The 22,764-nt window shown below is 27.1% G+C and overlaps 3 protein-coding genes across 4 annotated transcripts; 2 read left to right on the top strand and 1 right to left on the bottom strand.

Moving 5' to 3' along the window:
• The first annotated feature begins 459 nt into the window (after nucleotides 1-459).
• Nucleotides 460-12,187, top strand: LOC112599056 (leucine-rich repeat-containing protein 58). 2 transcript variants are annotated; one of them, XM_025345774.1, is made up of 5 exons: nucleotides 460-653; nucleotides 824-1,492; nucleotides 4,739-4,955; nucleotides 8,523-8,712; nucleotides 11,788-12,187. In XM_025345774.1, the coding sequence occupies exons 2-5, from the start codon at nucleotides 981-983 to the stop codon at nucleotides 11,955-11,957; spliced, it is 1,089 nt and encodes a 362-aa protein (XP_025201559.1). In that variant the 5' UTR covers nucleotides 460-653; nucleotides 824-980; the 3' UTR covers nucleotides 11,958-12,187. The 2 variants fall into 2 exon arrangements, with proteins under 2 accessions (XP_025201559.1, XP_025201558.1); XM_025345773.1 differs by having other exon boundaries at nucleotides 460-736.
• A 2,976-nt stretch (nucleotides 12,188-15,163) lies between these two features.
• LOC112599107 (actin-related protein 2/3 complex subunit 4) lies at nucleotides 15,164-17,735 on the bottom strand. The gene is made up of 2 exons (XM_025345856.1): nucleotides 17,460-17,735; nucleotides 15,164-15,738 (listed from the first exon to the last, which is right to left on the bottom strand). Exon 2 carries the CDS (start codon nucleotides 15,728-15,730, stop codon nucleotides 15,224-15,226), a length of 507 nt encoding a protein of 168 aa, XP_025201641.1. The 5' UTR covers nucleotides 15,731-15,738; nucleotides 17,460-17,735; the 3' UTR covers nucleotides 15,164-15,223.
• A 246-nt stretch (nucleotides 17,736-17,981) lies between these two features.
• Nucleotides 17,982-21,816, top strand: LOC112599106 (malignant T-cell-amplified sequence 1 homolog). The gene is made up of 6 exons (XM_025345855.1): nucleotides 17,982-18,235; nucleotides 19,250-19,402; nucleotides 19,466-19,566; nucleotides 21,248-21,381; nucleotides 21,529-21,596; nucleotides 21,664-21,816. The coding sequence occupies exons 1-6, from the start codon at nucleotides 18,225-18,227 to the stop codon at nucleotides 21,743-21,745; spliced, it is 549 nt and encodes a 182-aa protein (XP_025201640.1). The 5' UTR covers nucleotides 17,982-18,224; the 3' UTR covers nucleotides 21,746-21,816.
• Nucleotides 21,817-22,764: the final 948 nt, after the last annotated feature.

Raw genomic sequence — 22,764 nt, 5'->3', positions numbered from 1 at the left:
TTGTGTAGTCTATCACCTTTGTAATGTTTGACGTATACTACGCGCGTCTACTTGCTTCACGGTAGTACCGCCCATTAAACGCGCGCGACGTAACGCTGCTGCGTGCGTTTTTTAGATCACCTATTTGCGCGTAATACGGTTTTTTATTTTATTATACATTTACTATTGCGGGCAGGTACCAACTATACCGACTGAGTGTATCTCGTACGATTGTGTACAGGCGCGCAGACAAAGTGCGAATTAATATTAATTATATAATCATGGGATTACAGTAATAACGGTGCCCAATAATAATAATAATAATAATAATAATAATAATGATGATAATAATAATAATAATAATAATAATACCAACAGTAGTAGTGGGTTCATACCTATGTGTGTACAGTCGACGATTTGTATAATTTAATTTAACACTCTATCACGCAGTTAAACCCAGATCAGCAGCCGCCTAATGCCTACCGCAGCTCCTCCCGCCAACGCGTATTCAAAATACGGCTTATCGGCGTGTTATCGAGTGTGTTCGGTACGCACACCGTCGCGTTCGTATAACTGGCCGCCGCGCCGTCAGTTAACTTTTATTTTCCTGTTCACCGTAGTCGAGTGAATAGCGCGCGCGCGCACCGTACCTACCTACGCACAACGGCCGCGCGGTAGGTCTATATTATAATAATAAATTTGTCACGGTCATCTGCTGCCGTATTACGCGATATTCGATACACACGCTTATGCATAGGTAGGCGCCCTGTGAACGCAGCAGCCGATCGTTTGATTTCTTCCTGTCTCCATATTAATTTTCATCGTCATTTTTGTGATTTTGCAGACGACCAGACGACACGCCGCAGCGTTCGTGAACGGTACCCTAAATACACGAAACTCTATCACGCATCGAAGCAGTGGCCGGTACGCGTACACCCACATCGAATAAAATCTATAAACATTGAATAAATATTATACAATAACTGTTGTTATTGGCGATCATGTTTAACGGGTATTACGGGTCGACGTCGGAGAGCAGCGACAGCGACGCGCCGATCGACGACGGGTCGTCCGTCAAGACGATGGACCTAAACTACCTGCTGCTGGACGGCGACACCATCCAAAAGCATTTGGTCGACATGTGCGAGCGCAGCCGGCCGGACGGCATCGACACGATGCTCCTCAACCACAACGCCATGCTGTCCCTGCCGCCGGCCATCAACCGGTTCCAGCACCTCCGCGTGCTCGACATCAGCAACAACCGGCTGACGCACGTGCCCGACTTCGTGGCGCGGTTGCCGCTCACCACGCTGGTCGCCAAGAACAATCTGATCGACGACGACGGGTTCCCCAAGGAGTTCGGCTGCGCCGCACACATCAAGGTGCTCAACATCAGCGGCAACCGGTTGTCGCACTTTCCCCAACAGCTGCTGTCGGTCACCACTCTCGAGTACCTGTACATGGGCAGCAACAATCTGGTCGAGATACCCAAAGACATCAACAAACTCATCAGGTACCTGTCGTACGCCCAACCTGTTTTACGAGATATTGGCGTGTGCACATTGTTATTACTTATCGTAATTATTGAAGTTTTTGGGTTGCGTGATTTTTTCGTGCTTGTTTATTGGTCACGTGCTGGTCGCGATGCTCAATATTTCTGATAACAACCGAATTGCGTATTTAAAATTGCATAAGAAATGCAGTTATACGAGCAATAGGTAGGTATAGTTATATTTGGGAGCGGCGCGCATTGGTCGTAGTGGTGATAGTACCTCGAAGTAACTGCACGTACATTAGTTACAGGATTTGATAGGTATCGATATATTATGTAGGTATCCCGATTTGAGTTTTTAAATTTTTTTTTTTTATAGCTTAATGTAAATTCTGCGATTTGACACACATCTCCATAATATATTTGAGTCTTTTTAAGAATGTTTAATGTGTGTATATATATATATATATATATACATATATACAGTTATACAGTATTAATCTAGTGGGATGATTAGAATTTTTGACATTTATAGAAGAAAAGTTGTAGTGTATAAAGGTCTAATTCGATTATACGTATTTTAATTCGCTTGTAGGTTTTGTTATAAATGTAATTGTGTATGGTTCAATGAGAATATCTAACCATAACGTCAACGAAACCAGAGACAAATATTTTTAAGTCACTGACCTTGGCCTTTTGTCAGACCAAAGTTCTTCAGTTGTTATTCTCGCGTGTAGTCCTATCGGCATATAAATTAATTGCAATTTATTGTTATTTGTTAGTATACAACGTTATTATTATTATCAATATAATCTTTTGATTTTCGAATACTTATTTGTATAGTTATAAATGATGTCAGACTAGAATTCAATTTAATTATAAAATCATCACCAGTGAAAAACAGCTGAAATATTCATGTTAGTTCTAACTTCAGTTAGGACGAAAAATTAAAATACGGTTGAGGTCCACAGTTACAGAGTGAATCTTAGTGGAACTGGTAGAATTGTAGACAAACAGAGAAAAAACCAGACCGTTAGCGTTGAGAGGTATTATTTATTAAAATAAAAATTAAATAACGCACTCATTTGATAGGCTGACGTAAATGAAATAAATGTAGGTAATAGTTCGTAAAATTGTGTTTATACATTCATATTATATAATATTTTATTCTTTATGTGATAAATAATTACAAAATTATGTCCCAAGTGTCAGGCGTGGTTTCAAAGTATTCCTCAATGGGTTGGGTAGGTAGTGATTAGGTTGCGGAGCATTCAATCAGTTGTATAATACATATTAAATAGCTTTTATGTCATACAATATTATATTCTTTTTTAATTTTATACTGTAAATTTATAAAGAAATTATTCGAGTTTCAACCAATAATATAAAAAATCAATGCGTCAAAAGTGAAATGCAATTTTATTTTATTACCTAACCTAACTTATAGATATTAAAAAATATAATTAGAAATTTATTTTCAAACAATTAAATTTCGAAATATTGTGTTGTCGTCAGTGGGTGTGATAAGAAATTTAATCGAATTTTAAATAAAAACTATATTGCCAATAATATCGTGGTACTGCTTAACAAGATTAACATTAGTTTAGTAATTATTATTTGTGTATAATATATTTATATAAAGTACATATAACAAATTATAAATTTTACTTCTTTTTAAATTGTGAACTGAGAAAAAAAAAGCTTTCGCATTACTTCTTCAGGCCACATCGTCTATCAGCAACAATTTATTTGGGGCCATGATGACAATCAATGGGTATAAACTATAAAGGGCTTTATTCTCTCAATTTTTGGCCTTTGGCCTATAATATTTTATACTAAAAATTTATATAAAAAATATCCTGGATTATTAATAAAAAAATATATTGTCAATAATACCGTTCATATCACTGTCTAAATTTAAAATATATACTTTTATAATATAGAATGTTATTAACACTTAATCTAATAATTATTATAACATAAATATAAAGTACGTATTATAAATTATTACTTAAAAATTAATAATTTGATATTGTACCTACTTTTGTAAATTTATGTTTCTTTATTTACATCATATGATAATTTTAATAACTTATACACACACACATCAATATACAAGAGCATAGGTTAGGTTAGATTAGGTTAAATAATACTATAATAGAAATTCATTTGAATAGTATGGTATGTTATTTAACGTTTAAAAATAAAAGAAAATTTTCAATTTACCATATTAATGTAACTTAATAAAAGTTTGCTTTGACATATATGTTTCAGCTTTTTTTATGTTGAGTGTACACAAAAATATTAATCCTTAAAAAAAAAATTCAAGAGGCAATATTAAATAGATTTGATGAAAATCGACGCGATTTGCACTGATTTAAAATACAAAATATAATATCGTGAATTTCTTTTTTGTCTTTTGATTTATCTCATTAATTATAATTTATAATAAATAGTATAGTATAATTAGAAATTTATGTGTTTGAAAATTTAAAAATTAACATTAAACATATCTTGAATATTAGTTGCTGATTACCCCCCTCTAGATGAAATTTCTACCTACGTGTTTACCAATTTATAATCATGAATAATTATTTTGGGTGGGGATGATTGACTCCCTTATACTTGTATCTGAAATTGGTGTGAATCAAGGGCCATTTTTACGTACAGGAACCTTTAACAAGCGTATAATCGACCGGTTGTCACGTTTGGGTCGGTTGTTAAAGCACGACAACATTTCGATCATGTTTTTTTCTGTTATTTCTATGCATTTTAGGTGGTTATACAAATATTGCTCTATTTTGGCAGATTTATCTTTTGGTGGATGTTAAAATATAGCTTACAAGTTAAATGTATAGTATAATAAACTTGCAAAAATTATTTACTTCAATATTCTAAAATACAGTCAAATTCACTTATTACGATCTTCAAGGAACCAAGAAAATCTGATCGTTATATCCGGACTATAAAATGTAACAACACATAAGATATTAAACCAACCAAATACATTGCGTGGAATCACTTTACTCGGAATATTGTTGTAAACGGCATCGTTATAAGCGAATTCGACTGGATAATACTTGACAGAATAAATAATTTTCTTTTTTAATTTTTATAATCAAAATAACTTATACATACATTTAGAACAAGAAATGAACAAGAAATTAAATAAATAACTATAATTTTGTACAATTGTGATTTGTAATATGTACCTACTAGCTTGCCATTAAGTATTTAATAAGTTTATAATACAATATTTTATTTTAGGTTGAAGTTCTTGTGTTTGGGTGGAAATCATTTGTCAGATGTACCTGTGACTTTGGGTATGTTGGATAATTTGAAAGCGCTTAATTTGAGCGATAACTCACTGGAGAGTTTGCCACCAGCCATTGCCAATCTCAAACATCTAAAATCGTTGATGTTACATAAAAACAGACTTCGTACACTACCTATAGAAATCATATCGTTGAAGTGCCTCACAGAGGTAAATACCATAAAAAAAGTTTTGGTTTATTCATATTAATTTATGTTTAAAATATATTCTTGGCCTTCTTTGGTCTATTATCTATTAATGTGGGCTGCCCGAGCAATGTCACGGTCTTCACTCTTCTTCGTTTTAATTGATTGAGTGAGTACTCAAACCAAATAACTTATAAAGAACGAATTAGATACTCGGTGTATAATTATCATAAGTACCGAGTTGAAAAATAAGTTTTATATTGAGTATGTTTTAAAATAAAATACATCAAATTAATTAGTATAATATCAGAGATAGATAAAGTATATATTGTATATTTCGAATAATTTTGTAGTTGTCTATCAGGACAGTTTTTAGTGATGGTCTACTGGGTGACCACTTTAAAAAAAAGTAAACTAAATTTAATGAATTCAAATAGTAATATCTTTTTATTATCAAGATATATTTTTTAATCTGTGTACTAATCATAGATCTTATAAATATGGATAGGATATAACGGTCTTATTAGCGGTAATAAAGTGACTCTAATCGAGGCTAAATCTAATCCTAAATATTACATTGTTTACAGACGTCAGGTCACCGGCCAGTGGGTGAACTATTTAATTACTGAATGTCTAACTAGTCTAGACTCGGTGTTTATTTGGAAACTGAAAACATAATTAAAAAATGCTTTGTTACTTTTCATTGTGGCTTATTTGCTTGGAGACTTGTTTTTATAGGACCTCTGAGAATAAAGTTAGAATAAGGTTATTGATCTGTGCTATGATAAAATATGAAGAAGTTTACAAGGTTTGGTATTGCTATTAAACTAATTGAAAATTTTTATTGTAACAGAAAATATGTTAGAAGAGGTAGATATTACTAAAAAATATAAGTAGAAAGTATAAAAATTTTTCTTGAAAGGTGTTAAATGAATTAAAATGTGAAAAAAAGACTTTTTGGGGGAATATTATTTAGAGATACGATGTTGGACAGTATCATTTGCAAAGTTAATGATAAAAATTTATAATATTATTTCTAAAAAATTGAGTTGTTTATATGGTTTTAAGGTTTAACACTTTTTATTCTACAAGTTTAATATTAAATATTTAAATCGATTGATTCTTATGTTATGTGAAAGATATGATATTAGAAGATATATTTGAATCAATGTGTAAGTTAGAGTTGTAGAGTCTGAATAATATGTGTATCATCGGAGTGATTGGATATACTTAGTTTATAACCTAAAATATTTTATCAGTGAGTTGAGATTCTGTTATGATCTACGTCTATTAATTGTTTTTGTAATTTTGAAATTAGTTTGTTAGTGTGATTTAGAAATGACGCTGCAATTTCAAGGAGGAATAGAAAGAAAGTTATGATGTACCGTATATAATCATTATGTTTTTAATTATTAGTGTGATACTGTATAGGCTATATTAAATGAAATGATAAGAGTTAATTTTTTATTGAATTAAATTTAATAATTCAAGTATTTTTACCAAGCTTATATTAATTAGTTAAAGAAAGAGATTTGGTTTTAAATCAGATGTGGTTTGACAGTGCCTAAGAAGTTTTAGATTGTAAGTACCTAAATGGCTGACGTTGAATTTAGTCCCGCAAATATTTTTGGGTTATCGGAGTTAAGTCCGACCAATATTGTTAGGTTATTCGAGTTGAGTCCCTTTCTTTAATTGTAATAATAAAAATAAAGAGTCAATTAATTTAAAAATATTAAAAATAATAATAAATAAATGTAATTTTTACCTAAAGAATATTTTTTAATCGACAGTTATAAAAAATTACTAAAAAAAATTGAAAATTTGTCATACTTATAAATATTTTTAAAAGAGTTGAAATTTGTTGGAAATTTTATTATAATGTAGGTATTAAAAATAATAATTTGGAAATTTCAAGTACATACTTATCTTATTATTTTTGAAAATACAACAAAATATTAAAAATTGTTTGAGGAGAAATAAGTATTTTACGGGTGAATATTAAAACATACACTCGTAATAATTTGATAATTAAGTAAGTATTAACTAATTGTGAGTCACTGGCTATATAGGTAGTCATAACATTTTATCTATCGGACTCAATTCAAAGATATTAAGATAATAAGCTGGACTCAATTCAAACACATAAAAGTAGCATGGAATCAATTCAGTATCACCGGTCTGAATGGGGTTATACAGGTAGGTTGCCTGCATGTTAGATTTTTTTGAGATAAAGTTTATACGTATTTTAGGACATAGTTTTCAAGGGATTCATGATTTTTTTCATTGTGTTGATTGTAGTTGTAGTAATTGAAAATGTGATCGTAATCATGCAAGTTTTGTCACTGTACTATTTCATGGTAGTTGTAAGATTATTGATCTTGATATGGAGGATAGAGGTGTTAAAATTAAAAATCGTTTTACTGTTTTAGTCTTTCGGAAAATCTAGAGGGTAGTTAAAACTGAAACGGCTATTTTTGTATTTTTTTACAGTATGTTGTAACTAACCTTTGAAGTTTTTTAGAGGTAATTTTATTTCAACACACGAGGTAGATAGGTGGAAATTGTGGATAAGTGATTAAAATTGAAATCAAATTAAATTTCAGTATGAAGTCGAAAGAAGTGAAATTGTGTGTTATTTTGGGTTAGTAAATCAGTGTATACAGCTGAAAGTGGAATTGGTATGGTAGTATTGTTATCTTAATTGGTATCCGTGATAAAATATAAGGTACTAATAATGCACTTATGCACGGCATGCTAATAACCTATTCTTACATATAAGTATATACACATTGTGTTTTTATCAGTTAATTAACCTTTTTATTTTTTCAATATTTCGAAAAGAACTGGACTTCGTAGAGTCTTAAAAAAGGTAGATATATGAATAGAAGTTCACTTATTATTTTGTTACTCATTTCAATATTAAAATGAGTATGAAAAGCAAAAAAAAAAAACTAAAAAATAGAGTGGTGAAGACACGTGTGTCTATTCAATAGGTATTAAAAAACTATTATAGCTATTTTTTACTGAAATTTAAAATGCTTGTGCATTGTGCACTAATTTTTTTTTAGACATTTGAAGTTCAAATATTAACAAAATAGGATATTTAAATAAAAAATCACAATTCTAATTATTTTGTTGTTATATAAAATTATTTGTGGGCATTTAAAACTTTTATGTATATTATTCTAATTTATAATATTTTTCTATACACAAAGAAAATTTCAAAATATTTCGAATTTTAAGTTATCTTCTATTTAATATTTAAACCATGAACCTACATGCACTGTTCTACGCTAGATTGATATTAATTCAAGTATTAATAACAATAATATAAATAAATATGATATGAATATTATGTACTGCTATAATTACTATTAAATTGTAATAAATCGTGAACATTTAAAATTAAACATTTCAGTGACATACTCAATGCTAATAATTAGTTATAATAGGTTTCATATTATTATATGTATATACCTATTTATATTAACAATATAATTTGTAATAATATGTGTAGTATATTAGAACAATTATCTATTTAATATTTAAATGTAAAATTAAATCACCTCAATAAATTGTGTTTAATTTATAGTTAAGCCTGAGGGACAATCCATTAGTAGTGAGATTTGTAAGTGATATGACACATAATCCACCATCTTTACTCGAACTATCTGCCAGATCAGTGAAAATTAACAATGTACAATATGGTGAACGCGATTTGCCTTACAATTTGATTGAATACTTATCGAGCGCACATCATTGTGTCAACCCTAAGTGTAAAGGTTAGTAGCTTAATATTTATATTTTGGATTATCCGATTATATGATGAATATAAATAACATTTATAAGTGTTTTATGGACTGCTTATTTTATATAGCAATCAATAATATAAACATACATGAGAAAGGGCTATCTATTTAACTAGTAAATATTGTCTAATTTTAATATACCCATTAAATCTAAGTCACGCGCACTGACGTCTGACGGGAAAAAATGGTTTATAATACAGTGGATCACTGCAACAAGCACTAAATTATATGTAGTAACATAATTTCAAAATTCAGCAAAAATAATTTTTTATAGCTTCAACTATCGTTACACAATAAATATAAGGGTATATAGTTCATTAGACTTTACAAATGTCAACTTTCTAGCTAGGAATATCCTAGACATTTCAGAGATAAGTCGGAACATTGGTCATTAGTCTTGGTTATAATTTGAAGATTGGTTATAACACTATTCAAAAATCATAAAAACAGTTTAACATTGTTCATTGTAACTATTGTTTTAAAAGTTTAATAAATAATATATATATATATATATTATATCTAACTACAAACGACTAGGTGTTCGTATTTTCGAAACGTAGTACAAATTAAAAAGTGATAGTTTTAATGCGGACCGTTGTTAGTTTGGCTGCATCCGAATTGCATGCCAAAAAAAAAAAAAAAATGTCCGAATTGTATGCGATTTCTTAAGGGGGTCTGTCCGAATTGCATGCCACCTCATAAAGAGGGTTGTCCAAATTGCATGCCATGTATCAGAAATAGTTTATTTATTGTACACTTATTCTATTAGGTATAACTTAAACTTTTTTTTGAACTTTTCTAATTTAAAAAAAAACCGCATGTATAGAAACGCTCTGTGAAATAGAAAAGTTCAAAAAAAAGTTATACCTAATGTAATAAGTGTATAATAAATAATAATCCATCAACCTGATAATCTGATGGCATGCAATTCGGACATTCCAATTTATGTTTTTTTTTTTTTTGGTATGCAATTCGTATGCACGCGTTAGTTTGGGTGTTAATTCTTTCTGGGCTGATAACTGTCTTGATAAGAGACTACTAACCCTCAAATCAGGCATGGCAGTAAACTACGAGTTTTTAAATAACAATTCTGCAAACAGGTGATTTAACTATGTTTGCAAGCTTACTTCGGTCTTAATGGGCCATAGGAAAATAAATTGAGTTTTAGCTTTAATGTGATATGCAACTATTTTAAGTACAAAGTACATGCGTTTTAAAACGTATTATGGTACTACACTTGTTTATCTCAGTCTAACTCTTAAACAATTTACTCAATCATGCATGGGATAGGCGGGATAGACCGACGAAAAAAGCCTCTATTGTCTAACGTTATTTCAAAGTACACATATTACCTCAAAATCACAAACACTGGCTAACTATTTTGTAGTTAAAATGCGTAAAATTTTTAATTTTTATACTAAAGGTTTGAAAATTGAATACAAGGTTTAACCTACAATAATTTAAAAAAAAAGTTTATTTTAAAGTTGCATTAATTTTATATTAAATAACTAGAATTGCTTTTTCAAGCTCATTAGTAGCCCAGTACCGCCTTTCTTGTTTTTCAGTGATCGCTTATATCAACTAATAGATTCCTAATGAAAAAAGAAGAATACTAGGCTAATAGTCTATTGTATTGGGAAGAACTGAGTTTTAGGCTGCTTCCTGAATTATTGGTGTTAATGTGTTGACTGCAGAGTTAATATCGTCATGTAATTTTAGCTTTGTATTCAAGTTAATATGTTACTTTAAGAAAGTTATGAAAATGTGATATATTAGTTGGCAGGTATGCAATAAAACAGATTTTTAGCATTTAAATCACCACTTACTGTACAATTGATAATTATACGATAGTTTCTTGAAGAAGATTTTGAATTGTAATTTTGTTTTTAGGGAGAAATTCAACGATATTGATTGTAATTAGAATGCTATTTAGAGTTATCGTTATTGAACGAGGGGGAATATTATCTTATTTGAAAGGAAGATAGTGTTGGGATTACACATTGTTTTGACTATATATTTCAATGTATTTTATATTATACTTCAATGGTTGAGATTTACAAAAATATTGAAAAACAATTTTTGTTACATGTAGTTTTGTATTAGAAATTAGATGAATCAAAAGACCTATTTCTTCTTAAGTGAGTTGAGTGTTAGTTGTGAATGTTGACATGTTGTTTGGCGTGCGCGCATTCTATTTTGATTATATAATTTTTTTTTGTTTTTTAAATAAAAAGGATTAAGTATTACTTTTGTCTTAACAATTATTAATTATCTATAAGATTGTGATTTATAGAGTATCTTTTTGGATTTTTTATTCATAGTAGATACTCGCACAACTTGTTGAAAATATGCAATTAAAACTGCAGGAAATATTCTAAAATAAGCAATCAAAATATAGAAAAAATATAACGAGGAAACTGTGTACTTCTATGGAAATATGTCCTAGTATGGTATTCATAACTGTTTAAAATTTTGAACTTAATATTGTATCTTTTTTTGTTAAACTTTGTACTTAATTGTATAAAATAAGTGTTGATAGGTATATCTTAGGTTAGGTTAACTCACTTGTATCCGATCTAGCCACTCACATAATTTCTGGAAATCTACTACGGTGTTAAAAAAGAAATTGGTGTAGAGATTTTAGTACATAAAAATTATAACCAATGATAACAACAGAAAAAAAATTCAATTAGATTTAAAAAAAATAAAAAATAAAATATATATAAGTATAAGCAAAAGGAAATACGATCATTGAATGATTTCTTCCCTCGCCTCTTTTTTTTATATACTAGCTGTTTGTAGCGCATATTATTGTTATGCCCTTGGGCAGAGATTGTACCTATATTTCTTATAAAAATAAAAAAAAAGTATTTTTTAAAGATAATTTTCCAGTAATTTTTCCAAGTGTTATTAAAAACTTTTAAAAACTATTTTAACTTGTATTTTTTTAAATTTATGAATAGTAATTATATATATTATAGTCTTGCATTGTTGACAAATTATTTACCAGAATTTTAATGTACCTATCGTTTTTATTTACTTTTTCAGGTGTATTTTTCGATGACAGGGTAGAACACATTAAGTTTGTGGATTTTTGTGGCAAATACCGTATTCCGTTGCTACAGTACCTATGTTCATCAAAATGTGTTGTCAATCACAGAAACATACTTGGAGATAGCACTGACAGCAATATGATGAGAAAAGTTTTACTCGGATAAATCCGTAAATATTTCTTAAAACAAATCAATAACTAAACACCTACTACATATACTTATTTGATATATAATATATGTGAATACCGATATTTATACACACAAGCCTCGATTATGGCTACTCAAGACCAAGGATTAATTTATTCAATATATAGGCAGAGTACACTAAACGAATATAAACCTATACCTTTGTAATTTATTTTTGTTGAATTAAAGATTGATAAAAATTATTAAAAGTATGATACTTATTATATAAATAACCATCAACTTAAAAATGATTAATATTATGTCAATTATAAATGACAAAAAACAGTTACTAATTATTTTATGATTTCAAATGATAAAAATAATAGCTTTATTGATGATCTATAAATTGAAAAAAATATTTTTTTCTTATCTTGGGCTTGATTACATATGTAAATGAAAGTCTTCCTATTAAATTCATTTTATAAGATTTGTGTTCTAGTTAAAAATATACTATTGTTTTATTTTTGTTTAAAAATTGTATATTTTTGTAGACATATTACGTGAAAGTGTACCGAATGGAATATCGTTTAATATAACTGTTGGCAAATAAAAACCATCCAAGTTTAACTATAAAATTATTATTTTATAATCAGTGGTATGGTGAACTTGAAATTTTTTAGATGCAAATTTAATATTGCTAAATTCAGCTAATTATTGTCATATTTTTGACTACCTGTCATAGTAAATATTAAATTATTAACCATTGGCTATAAGTAACCCATAACCTTTTACAAACTACTTTCTCGCCATATCATTATGATACCTAGCTAACAACCATATTACTTATTAGATATATTTTTATCGCCATGTACAATTGGAGTGTTCTTAATTAATATAGGTACATATATGTAGATAAGAATTGTATGCAAAATGTTAGCCTATCGCCCTATCTGTTTAAATAGATATTAAAGCCATTTTAATTTGACTGAGTATTTTAAAATAAGAACAAATAAAAAACTGATTAGTACATTTATTATTAAGTATTAAATACCTATGTACACCTATTGCTCTTTTAATAAGTACATAATACCGTTCAGTACCTATACATACTTCACTGTGGAGTAGAATAAAATATATCTTATTACAATAAAAACATCAAATTACATCATTCTAAGCCGATTACTGTATAAAAAGAATTTGCTAAGAAATTATGTATTATCTATATTGTTTTAAAATTTAAACACTATTTACACATGGCTGAATATGACATAATATCTACATATTTCATATTATTTAAAATAAGATAGTAAATACATTTTATATTATTTAGACCTTTTTTATAAAATATTCTAAATTCCCATAATTAAATCAACATAATAATATGTAATAGTTAATTCTAACTCCATTCATTATTATATTAGTATATAATTATAAAATCAATGTTATTATTATTTAATAAATCGTGTTTATTGATATATTTAAGTGAGTAGGTACATTTTAAAATTTTTTAAAAAAGAATAAAGAATGCAATAAATGTACAATACGTTTAAAGCAGCAATCGCCAACGCTGGTCCGCGGACCACTGGTGATCCATGGTAAGAATTTGGTGGTCCACAGAAAAATTTGAATATTATTTGCAATGTTTTGTTTATGATAGTAATATACAAAAGTATTGTATAATGTCGCTGTACGTAGGTTTTTAACGACAAATAAGAATAAACGAGTAATAACATTGTTTTTATTATCGCATGTTATAAAATAAATAGACCTAAGAATATCGTTATCGCAATACGTTCTAAGAAAACTAATGATTCGAATTTCGAATCCAGTTTTTATTTTAACTTTTATTTATTAATTTTTTTTTTTTTGTAATCAAAAAAAATTAAACTTACTTAAATAATTTTTGCTATACATAAAAAACCCTTTGATATATTTTAAAATATGCGTTGATTTATTAATTTTTTTAATTTGGTATTTAAGATTTATTAGTATACATAAGTGGTCCGTAGAATTAAGAGTTATGAATTCATTGGTCTGAGGTCCAAAAGGTTGGCGACCGTTGGTTTAAAGTATTGTATAGTTTATATTTTATTTCACGTTTCTCCCATTGTATAATAGGTATGTGAATACCTGGGCTACAAAAATTAGATACTCTATAAAATTATTTCATGAATCACGGTTATTAATATTATTATTAGAATTCAGAAGTTGACCTTAAAAACATTAAAAAGTGATCTAAAAATAAATGCAAATATGACTCAAAAATGACAAAAGATGACCTAAAAAATTATAAATATTTGTTTAAAATTAGTAAAAATTCATTTTTTTTTTTAAAAAAAAGAATAGTAATAACGTTAAACATTATTTAAAATTATTGCATTGTGGGATTGTACTATTAAAGCATATTTTATATTGTTAAAAGTAAAAATGACAGCTAGAAATTACCTTATTCTATCGAATCTTTATCTTTATTTAACTCATTTACAACATGTATGAAATATTATTATATAAAATATAAATTTGATGTAGGTACTTATTTACAGTCTGGGTAAAACAAAAATTATGCTTGTAAAGATATTAATTGACAAAACAATATAAATACAAGAAAATATGACAAAAAGTGACTTAAAAAGTCAAAAAATGCAAAATGCATCAACTTCTGAGCGTTAGTTATCATTAATAATCCCATTATTTTTTTTTTAATCAAATTATTATAACTTGTACTTTTTATAAATTATTTTGTCATCTTATTATTCTAAATTCTAAATTTTAATAAACATGGCTTAAAATTATATTATATAACTTATGACTTGTATATTTTATCTAAGCTATATAGACCATGTAGCGCTTATTTTGTAACATTTACACATATAGGACTTTTACAAAATAATATATTATGTAAATTTTAGATGTTGTATTATTCATGTATTATGTATTTAAATAGATAGTATGTTATATTTGGCTAAGTATAAAAGTAAAATAATGGTAGTCAGTATTTATACCATAACAATATGTTAGTTCAAATTATTTCTGTAACTGAACTAAGTATAAAATAATAATAATAAAAAATGAATAGAACATATAAAAAGACTATTTAAATGTATGTATCAATACTTAAAAGTATTTTTTCTGTTAAGTAGTTTAACTATTAACCATGTATGACAATTAATTTTTCTATATTTTATATTTTAATCTTATAATAACTTTAAATAAACTTGCAATTAAACATTTTACAATATAAAAAAAAAAATGATTATAGTAGAAAATAAAAAATAATGCACACTGGATAGTTACACATTTTTTTTTTAAAAATGTTTAAGAAACTCTTCTGAACAAATTCTTGCTCTTGCATTAATTGCCAACTTCATTTCACTGATCTCTTTGTCAATTTCTTCCATAAATCGAATAATGAAGTCAATAAGTTTATTCCTGTACATTTGTTCCACATGCATATTAGTGATTAAGAAAGTTATGTCATATCCAGCAATTGGTTTTCTTCTTAAGATGAAAAAATTTTCTGCTCGTTTCATCATGAACCGTGTGAATTTATCACACAATAATCGCTCAATCTCATCACATTGTTTAATTGCTATACTCACCCGTATTGAATTTATAGAGCTTTCAATAAAAACACGTTCTCGCTCATTGCGACTAATTAACATTGGAGTTAATATTAACTCCCTGTTGGTTTGCATTTCTATTTCTGGTTTGCTGTGACGTTCAACTACTTGTGAGTAGAACTGGCTTATGCATATGGCAGCATCCAACGAATGCTTTACAACTGAAAGGTAAGGTTTGAGTGTTGTGGTCATCGTTGAATCTATAAAATATCAAAAATATAAATAATATTAAAGAATAATAATGTTATTTATGTTACAAAACATACTAGAAATGAAATGTATATAGTAAATGGTTTTAAAATATTTGTTCGTATTTATAATAAGTATAGTGCAGGTCCAGAAAATCTCAGTGGACTGTATAATTTTATTTTTTTATAATAATGACAAATTAGTACAAACATTAGTATAAAATATAATTGGATGCTATAAATATAAACTTTAAGAAATTATACATTTTTTTTTAAATAAATATAATTCAAACTGCTTATTTGTACAGCGTGTTGTTAAATCTTCTACTATAGTACTATTTATGATTTTAGATACTAAGGGAAATTAAGAAACTAAGTAATATATTTGCAAACACTTAGATTGTAGATTAAGTTCTATATGTGGTAAAAAAACGTTAATGACTCAGAATCGTTTTTTTTGAATAAATTATTTATTCTTTTAAATTCAATAAAATTATGTTAAGTATCCTATTCTAAATATGAAATATGTTAAGTGATTTTTCTTTTTTACTGAGGTGTCCTATTTTTCTAATTGCGTTATTTGTGAAGAAAGTTTGCATACACCTATGATGTAGAGTAGTTAACAATTTAAATTTTGTAATGTATTACCATTTTCTTAAGAATTAGTATTGACATTGAATAATTTAGCATCTCCTATAAAATGGATAAAACCAATTTTAGACGTCTTTTATAGTTATAAATTATAATATATAAATACTATAGACAGTACTAGCTACATAATATGAATCAGTTTGTAAAAAAATGAAGAAATATCATAATATAACTTAAATAAAAAAATTTAACACCTATTGGTTACATCCAAATAGTAGATACCATTTTTTCTAAATATATGTTTTTTTGAGTATTATTTAACTAATTTTACTAATTTCAAATTATTGAATATAACTAATGGTAATAGTAATATTATATTACTAATATAATATTAAGTAGGTAAAAGATGATCATGAAAAATAATATTTAATTATATCAAAAATGAGCTACTGGGCTTACACCTAGGTAAATATGGCACATGATACAATATAAAATACAGAATTACGTTCATGCTGTGATATCATATTATCTTAGAACAGAGGTCAGCTATTAAATTCTATGGCGGTCCAGATAATTTGAAAAACAATTTTCAAGGGTCAGAAAAACAAATATTAGTTAATAGTTATTGTGGTAATTATAAGTAGTGATAAACGATGAATACTATCGTAATCTTCAAATACATTATATAATAAATCAAATATCTATTATGAGCAGAAAACCAACATTAAAAATATTTTGTGCAGTCTTGTTATTTTTGCTCCATGAGTTGCATATTGCAAACCCCTGTCTTAGATTCTCGGGTGTGAATTATAGCAAAAACCATTTTTCAAAAATAATTGAAAAGTGGTATTAGAGTTAAAACTTTAGATATGCATTTAATACTAAGTGACTGAAGATGGGTTATATTATCTATTAATTTCTAGTCTATCTGTATAAAAATAAATATTTTTTATTAGTACTTAGAATAGATATTTACATAAATAGTTTGAAAAAAAGATGAGATTTTAATTTATCTTATAGTTATGAAGATAAAAAAAAATTGTGTTTGAGTTAATAGTAAACGCTTAATATCACTTCAAAATGATTTAGGTTTATGATAATGATTATGAAATGTAGAAAAATTAAAGTTAGAGGTCACTCACCTTATGTTTATAAATTATATTCAATTTCGTGAATACACGTGTAAATTTTTGTCAAATGTGTTGAAGAAAAAATCCTTATAGAGTATTGTAGGTAGTAGACAAGTTAAACATTGAAAAAAATACTAAATAATTTTAAGCAGACTATCGTTATTGTTTTGGTTGAATGGTTAAATTATTAAATTTAAAATAATGAAAAATAAGTATTCAATACCTAAGAAATAGAAGGCTGAATTTTGAATTAAATTATTATTATTTATTACTCAAAACCTACTTATTATTTTACAGCCAACTGATAAGTTTTGACAGTATTAAATAGTGTAGTCAAATCACAAATATATATATCTGTGAGTCAAATAATGATAGCGACGCCCTCGTAAATATTGGTATGTAGCTGTTGCCTGTTAGACAGCGGTTGTGGTACCTTTACACATAACCATTATCAATGCTATTATTCATCGAGATAAGAATTAAGAATACGGTTCTATCTACAAACGGACAGTGTGTATATAGTCCGTGATCTACAACTATAAAAAAACTGAGAACAGTTTAATAATGTGGTTTTATCACCACGGCGCATCGAGTGATAAGTATCATTAAGTATTAACAGTCAATACGATATATCATATAACTATTATTATTCGATTTTTATTAAACTAGGTTTATGAATTTTTCGTAAAATTCTAGATTCTTTTGTGTGTTTTAATCTATATACATTACACATACATTTTTTATAAACAAGAGTAATAGGATCATTAACCATATAACATGTTTAAGAAGTAAGTATAATCATTTAAATTTTTTTTTTTGATAAACTTAATATTTAATAAGAACATGAATAGGTAGTTTTTAATTTATAGAAAAGAAAACACTTGTTTTACTCAGTGTTATTTTAAAAAATACCTTTAAACATATAGATTACATACGCTAATATAGAATTATAATAAAAATATCAGAAGAAAGATTTTTTTAAATATATTTTACCTATTACAAATAGTTGCATATAAAATTAATTAAAATTACATACATTTTTTTCTACTTTTAAATAGATAGTTTTATTAACAATAATAAGGTTTTTTCTATTAGTGTGATGAAATTAAATATTTTTATACTATCATACTTTAATTAGATCATTAATAGTTATTAATATATATGAAAAAAAGCCCACCTAATAGAAATTAAAAAATAATATTCTCATGTGTGTTTGTAATAAGAAAATCAGTGGGGAAAAAAAAATCTTAGAAAAGCATTTTTAGCTTTGTGTAAAAATTAAAATTGAAATATTTTATTGATAATAAGAAGGTTTACTAAGTATAGCTATTGGTCATCACATTGTAGCTGCTGTCATCAGTTTATATTGTAATGCAAATAATAATATTGTATACTGTATGAATTGTAAAAAATAATGGCATGATTGCAGTTTAGCACTTCAGCGAGTTTTTGGAATTTTTTTTCTAAAATGTGTGTTTTTGATTGTTTAATTTGATAGTACTTATAAAAAAAAAAAAAATTATAAACTTTTTAAATAAATGTTTTATTTATATGGAAATATTTATCTTTGTAACTTTATATTTTTAGGCATACATTTCACAAAGTCTTAGTTACACATTTTTGTGAAATGTGTGCATTATGCATCTAATCTTGTTAACATTTTTTATTATTAGCTTACTGCTTACAGATTTATAAACTTGGTGTTCACATAATTATCAACATTTTTTGTTTGATTATCATTATAATAAATTCTAAGTCTTACTTATTTGCTTATAGTATGATATACTATTGTAATTTTTCAGATTTGACGATAAGGATAGTGTGATAGGTATTCAACAGTTAAAATCATCTGTCCAAAAAGGTATTAGAACGAAAATTATTGAGCAATATCCAACACTTGAGGAGTACATAGATACAATATTACCTAAGAAAGATGCATTAAGAATTGTTAAATGGTAAGTCTTAAAATAAACTTGATAATATACATTTTTAATTAATATAAAACTATTTTTGTTTAGCCAAGATCATATTGAAATAATTGTTAATTCAGCTGGTGACTGTTTATTTTTCCGGCATAGAAATGGCCCTTGGCTACCTACACTAAAGCTTCTTCATAAATGTAAGTATAATATTTTTTAACTCTTAAAATTTTTTCAATACCCATGTCCTATATTTATTTATATTTATATTTTTAATTATTAACGGGCTCAGAGTTCAATAAAACAATAAAATCTATAGTAATATATAACAAATTTGAATAATATAAGATAGTAATTAAACTAAACAAGCATTAATATAGATCAAATTAATAAATGGTAGTTTCAAAAAAATGTAAAATGGTAATACACAGATTTAAGTACTACTAATAATAAAAGAACATTTTAAGTGAAGTTTAGGTGCTTGTTAGCCATATGCATCATACGATGTATAGGGTTATTTCTACTGTAGTTAGTATTATGGAATGGGACAACAAAGGAAGAATTAGACCTAGTTGATTGAGAGGGAATTTTAAATTGTACCTATTAAAGAAAGAAGAGAAGGAACATCTATACATCTGACATTCAGCTTGTGCAAAAATATCAAATTAGTTTTTACTTTTCTATATGCTAGAGACCGAGGACCAAGTTTATTTATTACAGGCCTTTAATAATGTGATGGATGTGGAATTTTCAAGGTAAATTACACTGAAAAACAAAAACGTCTCTGGACCCGTTCAATGAGAGAAGAGTCAGTTGTCATAGAAAGATCCCAGATAATAGAAAAATATTTCAAAAGAGGTTATACGAGAGAGCATTGTAAAACTTTAAGAGAACTAGAAAGCTTAAATTCTGTAGATGTCTATTTTACAAAACCAAGCATCTTAAACACACGTTAGCAAACTGTTTCAATGTGGAAATGAAAATCAAGATTTGGAATAAAAAGAATACCTAAGTCTTTCTTCCTAGTAGTAATATTAATACTTGAACCATTTATCAAGTATGTGCAGTTAATGATATTTCTATTCCTAGTGAAAGACATGGATTGGAATTTTTCTGCATTGAAGTTTAGATCAAGCTCTTTCTGGAGGATATCACAGTCAGTTATTTATTCATTTTTTCTAAAGATTTTTAAATCGTTAGCAAAAATAAAGAACTTAGAAACTAAGATAGCTAATTTGAGACCATTAACCAATAAAGAAAACAACAACGAAATAGATGTTCCTATGTTGTAATATATGAAACTTTATATAATGTTATATAGGGTTACATATTTCAATACATAATAAGCAAAGAAAAGTATAACCATATTATATAAAATAATTAATGAGGTATTTCTGGTATGTTCAGCGTTTATAAAACATATTTAGGTACAGATTAATATAAGTATAGGGAGCTAATGCAACTTACTTGGTTTAAGCAGTTACACAGTCGTTTTAATTAACCAGATAAACGCATCAACACTTAATTATAGTATGGATAGTACAACATTTAGATGTCATAAGAAAGTAGGATCATTATATGTATGCATGTATATATGAGCCACACCGACCTGCGTACCATAGGAATATAACAATGTTCATAACTTGACAACTTGACCAGAAGGGATTTGACCTGAGGAGTAGGGAAAGGATCTTTATAAGAGAGGCTTTTTCCAGGTATAATTTACCAGAGTTAGAGGGAATATCTTCAGGACAGTCTTTGCCTTGAATTATATTTTATTTAATAAATTTAAAAGTATTAGATATTTATTAGCTATTAAGAAATATTTATTATTTTATGTATATAATAAAATTAAAAATGTGTGTTGTTTTTTATTTCTAGATCCATTCTTTCTTCCTAAAGAACAAGTAGACTTAGGTGCCATCAAATTTGTTATGAGCGGTGCCAACATTATGTGTCCTGGTTTGACATCCCCCGGAGCAAAAATTGAACCTGTTCCACAAAATACAATTGTGGTATCCTTTAAATTGCATATTTTTAAATTAAATATAATATTGATGTTTTGATTTACTAAAATTCATAATTATGAATTATTATTATTATTATTCAAATAATCTCTTGTGTAATTTTACTAGTATTTTCTTTAACTATAAATTATTTAGGCTGTAATGGCAGAAGGCAAACAGCATGCTCTGGCCATTGGAATAACTAGTCTTTCTACAGATGATATGTAAGTTTTTAGTTAATACATTTTATCATGGTAATTTTATAAAAGTATTTTTTGATATTTATTTTAGATTAAAAGTGAATAAAGGAGTTGGCATTGAAAACTGTCACTATTTGAATGATGGTCTTTGGCAAATGAAAGCTGTGAAGTAATATAAATATACACTAAACATATTGTATCAAATTATGTACGAATTATTTTGATATTTAAGTCATATGTTTAATAAAATACTCTCAACATTAAAATTGTATGATAATAATTGCTAAGATATCATGTTTATGTTTTTACATTGTCATAATTTTTCCTCATCTACTCTTTGTCATAAACCGATTGTATTAAAAAAAAATAGTACTCATAGGCTACATGTATAGCTACTAATACAAGCTAGTTTAGTGGAGCCTATTATACGTTATATTATGTTCTATATATACTTGTAAATAACAAATAAAATAGTAAAATGCACATACACATTACACACCTATAGGTATAAATGTATAATATTATGCTGGCCTAGTGTAATAGTGTTATAAGTGTGTGCATATAGGGTCTTAGGTTTGAATTTTTTTCATGTATATTTATTATTTAACTTTTGATATCTAAATGATTTCTCATGACAAACCACTAGGCTATAGCTGTTTCAATTTATTGTTACCTAAAAACTTCATTAACTATACCACATCTTGTATTATTATAATCATTAATCAATATCTTCTTATTTTAAAATTGTTTATTATACTTCATAGTAGAAGTTCTTAACCAGTTAATTTTTGATTTAATAAAAATTAGTCGTAATTATAATTTTATTAATGATTTATTGATGAATAGCATTTATTTTTACATAATCTAGATACATGTAGAAAAAATATCGATGAATATAAAATCAATAAGAACTATTATCTGTATTACTCAATGCCTGTTTAGAACATTTTTATGAGTATGAATGTATGCCATTAGAATATACAGTAAGTCCTCGTTTAACGTCGAGGTTAGGTTCCTGGAAAACACAACGTTAACCGAAAAAAACGTTAAGTGAAACACTTTTTAAATTACATACTTTTATATGAAATTTATATAAATATAACAATAATTTGATGAACACATGTATTTCAAACGACGTTATACTGAAACCGTTGCAGTGTTAAACGAAACATAAGGACTTAAACTTCTACGA

Source organism: Melanaphis sacchari, unplaced genomic scaffold (genome assembly GCF_002803265.2).
Source record: "Melanaphis sacchari strain LSU unplaced genomic scaffold, SCAv2.0 Contig4_pilon_pilon, whole genome shotgun sequence".
NCBI classification, from domain to species: domain Eukaryota; kingdom Metazoa; phylum Arthropoda; class Insecta; order Hemiptera; family Aphididae; genus Melanaphis; species Melanaphis sacchari.
Note: the sequence above shows the minus strand (reverse complement) of the source record. Positions and strands in the feature narration are given on the sequence as shown.